Source organism: Blennius ocellaris (genome assembly GCF_963422515.1).
Source record: "Blennius ocellaris genome assembly, chromosome: 14".
NCBI classification, from domain to species: domain Eukaryota; kingdom Metazoa; phylum Chordata; class Actinopteri; order Blenniiformes; family Blenniidae; genus Blennius; species Blennius ocellaris.
Window position 1 is genome coordinate 27,996,577 of NC_137663.1, and position 6,651 is coordinate 28,003,227.

Genomic DNA, 6,651 nt, shown 5'->3' on the forward strand with positions numbered 1-6,651 from the left:
CTGCTCTTTTATGTTTTTACTCGTAGATCAAAGAAACACGTTCATGTCATTTCTACTGCAAAACTTTGTTTCCCAGTAAAAGTTTCATCGTCAGAACCTGGAAGAACCAAGACCAGGACCAGGACCAGAACGAAGACCAGGACCAGAACAAAGACCAGGACCAGGACCAGAACGAAGACCAAGACCAGAACGAAGATCAGGACCAGAACAAAGACCAGGACCAGGACAAAGACCAGGACCAGAACGAAGACCAGGACAAAGACCAGGACCAGAACGAAGACCAGGACCAGGACCAGAACAAAGACCAGGACCAGGACCAGGACCAGAACAAAGACCAGGACAAGTCACTGAGTCGTTTTAAGAATCAGAGAAACGATGTGCTCTTCATACGTCACACTGGTTTGTGGGTGTTGTACAGGACTTGTCCAGCAGAGGGCGCCACTGGCCTCAAACCACATTTACAGGTTTCAGGAGAAAAAACAATAAAGTTACTTCAAATTCAGTAAAAAAACAGAAAATTGTAAATGTGAAGGTCTGATCGAGTCTTTAGAACCTCAAAGTGTTTCCTGTTTCTGTCGCTGTTAAGGGTTAGGTTAGGTTAAGGGTTAGGTTAGGTTAAGAGTTAGGTTAGGTTAAGGGTTAGGTTAGGTTAAGAGTTAGGTTAGGTTAAGGGTTAGGTTAAGAGTTATGTTAGGTTAAGGGTTATGTTAAGGGTTATGTTAGGTTAAGAGTTAGGTTAGGTTAAGGGTTAGGTTAAGAGTTAGGTTAGGTTAAGGGTTAGGTTAAGAGTTAGGTTAGGTTAAGGGTTAGGTTAAGAGTTAGGTTAGGTTAAGGGTTAGGTTAGGTTAAGAGTTAGGTTAGGTTAAGGGTTAGGTTAGGTTAAGGGTTAGGTTAAGAGTTATGTTAGGTTAAGGGTTAGGTTAAGGGTTAGGATTAAGGGTTATGTTAGGTTAAGGGTTAGGTTAAGGGTTAGGATTAAGGGTTATGTTAGGTTAAGGGTCATGTTAGGTCAAGGGTTAGGTTAGGTTAAGGGTTATGTTAAGGGTTATGTTAAGGGTTAGGTTATGTTAAGGGTTATGTCATGTTAAGGGTTCCATGCTGTGTTGCTCAGCAGCACTCCAGCAGTGACAGGATCCTCATCAATTCCTCCACCAGGTTTTTATGTTAAAATACTTTCATTTTCTTCTTCCAGCACTGAAATGTCAGAAAATTCACTGATTCTAATAAAGTCTATGATTCTTTTTTCACTAACTACTTTAAACCGAGTCGTCCGTCAGGGGCAGGACTCGGGGCTGTTGGGGCAGGACTCGGGGCTGTTGGGGCAGGACTCGGGGCAGGACTCGGGGCTGTTGGGGCAGGACTCGGGGCTGTTGGGGCAGGACTCGGGCAGGACTCGGGGGGCTGTTGGGGCAGGACTCGGGGCAGGACTCGGGGCTGTTGGGGCAGGACTCGGGCAGGACTGGGGGCTGTTGGGGCAGGACTCGGGCAGGACTGGGGGCTGTTGGGGCAGGACTCGGGGCAGGACTCGGGGCAGGACTCGGGGGGCTGTTGGGGCAGGACTCGGGGCAGGACTTGGGGCTGTTGGGGCAGGACTTGGGGCTGTTGGGGCAGGACTCGGGGCAGGACTTGGGGCTGTTGGGGCAGGACTCGGGGCAGGACTTGGGGCTGTTGGGGCAGGACTCGGGGCTGTTGGGGCAGGACTCGGGGCTGTTGGGGCAGGACTCGGGGCTGTTGGGGCAGGACTCGGGCAGGACTCGGGGCTGTTGGGGCAGGACTCGGGGCAGGACTCGGGGCTGTTGGGGCAGGACTCGGGGCATGTGGCTGGGATTAGGACATTTCAGTGTGGATTAAATCTTTCCGAGCCTCGGCGCCCCGGACAGGGAGACCAGCAGTCTGGACCCGGTCGCTCTGAACAGGTACGTTCTCTCACCTCTGTGTGTCTCCGGGGGGGAGGGGGAGGGGGGGGGGGGTAGGGTCAGGGGGGAGGGGGTAGGGTCAGGGGGGGGGTCGTCTGCCATCGACTCCCTGGTCTCCAGGCTGCAGCGTTTGTTCCCGTCTGGCAGGAAACTGTTTGTTGGTTTCTGATGAAACATGAAGAAACCCGACGGAGACGGAGACGTCTCCAGGACACTTTAGTTTGTCCCCATATTAAATAGTGAACTTTAGAGAAAAGCGTCTCCGTCTCCTGGAGACACTTTGGTCCAAACAAAGACCCGTTGAGTCTGAAGCTAACGAGCTGTTATGTAAGACCAGGACCACGTGGGGCTGCTGCACCACCCAGGACCTGCTGCTCCATCAGGACTAACTGCATCTTCATCATCTTCATCATCTTCATCATCTTCATCACCTCCACCAGCAGCGTCTCGTTCCAAAGAGGAAATGATGTTTTCAGCCATGTTTCCTTTGTGTCCTGAATTTACCGAGTTTGTTCTGCAAACAAGGCCAATAATAAACGTCTTTAACGATCAAAGGCTTTAATCACACGAGCTGAAGGTTTCAGCTCAATATCAATCCAATCAGATTACTGCAGTTGTGTACTTTAATATAACCTGTGTGTGTGTGTGTGTTTCTAAAGGGGGGGTTGGGACCCCCCTGCTAATGCTACTTGGCCGAGGCTCCGTTAAACGACACGTTTCAAGTGAAAACACATCGTTTCTGCGATTTGGTTCCAGAAAAGTGTGGCGTTGACACGGCAACGAAACGGCAGAAACACTGGAGGCAACGTCGTTAGCATGCTAGGCTACGTGGAGCGCGGGTCCAGGAGCAGCGTGTCCACCGTCTTACCAGGAGACGAGCAAAGTGTCGCTCTCGCCCGTCGACACGACGACGGAGTCGGATTGTTTTGGGAAAACTTCCACCTAAACACAATGGAAGCTCTGAGTCGTCGCTTGAAATCGTTGCCGTGGAAACGGGGCCTCAGATCAAGCCGAGGCCACGACTGTGACGTTGAGCTGAGCTCTGATTGGTCACAAGCTGAAGAGTGCCGTTTCTGCTGCAGGGCGCCGCGCGGCGGTCCGACCGGCTGCTTCAGGGTCAGAGATGTTGACGGTCCCGAGACTAAGAAGCTCCTCGTTGTGTCTCCGTGTCTCCAGCTCCAGGATGTTCCAGGTGTTCCAGGGTCACCTCCAGCCCGCCGGACCACGGAGCCGCAAAACCCGCCTGGTCACCAAGAACGGCCACTGCAACATGGAGTTGGGCAACGTGAGGCACGGCGGCCGCCTGGCGTACCTGCTGGACTTGTGGACCACCTTGGTGGAGATCCGCTGGCGCTTCGTCCTGCTCTTGTTCGCCGCGTCCTTCACGGGCAGCTGGTTCGTCTTCGGCCTGCTGTGGTTCTGGATCGCCCGGAGCAACGGGGACCTGGGCGGACAGAACCGCGCCGACGGACACGTCCGGTGCGTGGACAACGTCCACGGCCTCACCACGGCCTTCCTGTACTCCCTGGAGACCCAGACCACCATCGGGTACGGCGGCCGGGCGCTGACCGGACACTGCGCCGGCACCGTGGCCCTCGTCGTCCTCCAGTCCCTCGTCGGCGTCTTCATCAACTGCTTCGCGTGCGGCGTGGTCCTGGCCAAGGTGTCCTCGCCCAAGAAGAGGGCGAAGACGGTGACCTTCAGCGACACGGCGGTGGTCTGCCTGCAGAGGGGGAACCTGTGCCTCCTGATCCGGGTCGCCAACCTGCGCAAGACCTTGCTGATCGGGAGCCAGATCTACGGCAAGCTGCTGAGGACCGCCGCCGCCGACGGAGAGACCGTCGTCCTGGACCAGGTGGACATCGACTTCACGGTGGACGCCGGCAAGGACAACCTGTTCTTCGTGTGTCCGCTGACGCTCTGCCACGTCATCGACAGGTCCAGTCCGTTCTACGAGCTGTGCGCCGACAACGTGTCCCGCCAGGACTTCGAGCTGGTGGTGTTCCTGGACGGGACGGACGAGTCCTCCAGCTCGTCCTGCCAGGTCCGCACCTCCTACGTCCCCCAGGAGATCCAGTGGGGCTTCAGCTTCCTGCCCATCGTGTCGCGCACCAGGACGGGGAAGTACCGCGTGGACTTCTCAAACTTCTCCAAGAGCGTGCGAGTCAGCACGCCGCACTGCGCCCGCTGCTTCGACACGGACTCGGACCACGGGAACCACGGGAACCACGAGAACCACGGGAACCACGAGGACCACGAGAACCACGGGAACCACGAGAACCACGACAAAGACCAGCAGAGCAGCCGGCAGAAGAAGGGCGTCGACAACCTGGGATTCCAGGTCATCCACATCCACGACTCTGTGGACGCCACCAAGATGTGAGCCGGAGCCAAGACGACGTTAGCATTAACGTGGTACGAAGCCCGTCTCTCATGACGCTGCTCCTTGTGCTGCTAACGCTAATGCTAACGCTAGCTGAAGCTCCCATCGCAACCTCCTGGTTACTGGAGGACGAGTGCCTCGTTAATCCCGAACTGGCTCCGCCTCCTGACGGGAACGTCAAACAATTGAACACGTTACTGCAGCGTCACTCGGTGGCGGGATTCCCGCAGTAACTAAACGTAAGGAAGTAACTAATTCACAGCTAACAAATTCTGATGAGCTTGCAGTTTATGCTGTTTTGTGGATTGTTGCGTAATCGAGCTGCTGAACTGAGCCCACTGTTAGCATTAGCCAAAGCTACTGATGTCGCTAAACTCCTGTTTGATGGGAATCAGGCCTCCTGACAGCAACATGAAGGAACTGTATACGTTAGCATTAGCCTTTAGCAACGGTGCCTGTGTTTAGCATTAACAGAGGCGTTAATCTGTCTAAGAAATGCCTTCATAGTTTATCTCCGATGTTTTGATGCTGTTTTTTCTCATTAGTTCATAAATCTGTTTGTTTTAAAACGTCCTGACACCAGATTATAGAGCATCTTCCTCCTCTAACACCAGATTATAGAGCATCTTCCTCCTCTAATCCACATTATAGAGCATCTTCCTCCTCTAATCCAGATTATAGAGCATCTTCCTCCTCTAACACCAGATTATAGAGCATCTTCCTCCTCTAACACCAGATTATAGAGCATCTTCCTCCTCTAACACCAGATTATAGAGCATCTTCCTCCTCTAACACCAGATTATAGAGCATCTTCCTCCTCTAACACCAGATTATAGAGCATCTTCCTCCTCTAATCCAGATTATAGAGCACCTTCCTCCTCTAACACCAGATTATAGAGCACCTTCCTCCTATAATCCAGATTATAGAGCATCTTCCTCCTCTAATCCAGATTATAGAGCATCTTCATCCTCTAATCCAGATTATAGAGCATCTTCCTCATCTAACATCAGATTATAGAGCATCTTCCTCCTCTAACACCAGATTATAAAGCATCTTCCTCCTATAATCCAGATTATAGAGCATCTTCCTCCTCTAATCCAGATTATAGAGCATCTTCATCCTCTAATCCAGATTATAGAGCATCTTCCTCATCTAACATCAGATTATAGAGCACCTTCCTCCTCTAACACCAGATTATAGAGCACCTTCCTCCTATAATCCAGATTATAGAGCATCTTCCTCCTCTAATCCAGATTATAGAGCATCTTCATCCTCTAATCCAGATTATAGAGCATCTTCCTCATCTAACACCAGATTATAGAGCATATTCCTCCTCTAACACCAGATTATAAAGCATCTTCCTCCTCTAATCCAGATTATAGAGCATCTTCCCTCCATTAAATGATGCTACTTGATCTACCACCAGATTATGCAGCAGCGTTACAATAAAACGTGCGGATTATTGAAACATTTTGAGAAACTAATAAAAGTAACGCACGAGACACTTTTCTAAGTAACTAGTAACTTTCTATTTCCAGTAACTAGCTTGTAACTACTTTATAAAGTAACTCACGTTGTGAACGTCAGTCTGAGGGGAGAATAGAGGAGAAACTTTGGTCTTTTGTCTGAATGTAGTTTGGCTTTGAGGAGCAGGATTGTAGTTTGGCTTTGAGGAGCAGGATTGTGGTTTGGCTTTGAGGAGCAGGATTGTAGTTTGGCTTTGAGGAGCAGGATTGTAGTTTGGCTTTGAGGAGCAGGATTGTAGTTTGGCTTTGAGGAGCAGGATTGTAGTTTGGCTTTGAGGAGCAGGATTGTGGTTTGGCTTTGAGGAGCAGGATTGTAGTTTGGCTTTGAGGAGCAGGATTGTAGTTTGGCTGCAGAGCGGTGAAACCTGATTTTCAATAACTGCTGATTGTTTATGAATAAGAGACATTTTAGTTTAAAAACAACCTGAAAACAAAATCTGAGCAAATCAAATATTCAATTATTTTGAGGTAAAGGATGAAAACTGTTTCTATAGAATAAATGGAAGCGTCTATGAAATCCCTGATATTTGCTCTCTGGCGCCCCCCAGAGGAAACAACACTCACTTTGAAAAAGCTGGAAAAACAAATCACATTTTAAAAAATTTTAATTATAAGTTTTTCCACAAAAGATGTTTAAATAATATTGAGACATAAAAATGATGTAATCCTCCGTCGTCACAACACTTGAGGTCAGATTCTCACCGCTTCTTCCACAAAACATGAAGAATAAACATCATATGAAAGCCTTGATTGACCTCTGACCTCTGACCTCTGACCTCTGGTCTTCACGACCAAACGTTTCTGTGCTTCAGTAGAAACTAGAGA

The 6,651-nt window shown here is 50.3% G+C and overlaps 1 protein-coding gene across 1 annotated transcript; it reads left to right on the plus strand.

The window, feature by feature from the left end:
• Positions 1-3,099: 3,099 nt before the first annotated feature.
• LOC308139618 (ATP-sensitive inward rectifier potassium channel 1-like) lies at positions 3,100-4,299 on the plus strand (the record flags this gene model as incomplete). Its single annotated transcript, XM_080509081.1, has 1 exon — positions 3,100-4,299. One exon carries the CDS (start codon positions 3,100-3,102, stop codon positions 4,297-4,299), a length of 1,200 nt encoding a protein of 399 aa, XP_080365207.1.
• Between the last annotated feature and the right edge of the window lie 2,352 nt (positions 4,300-6,651).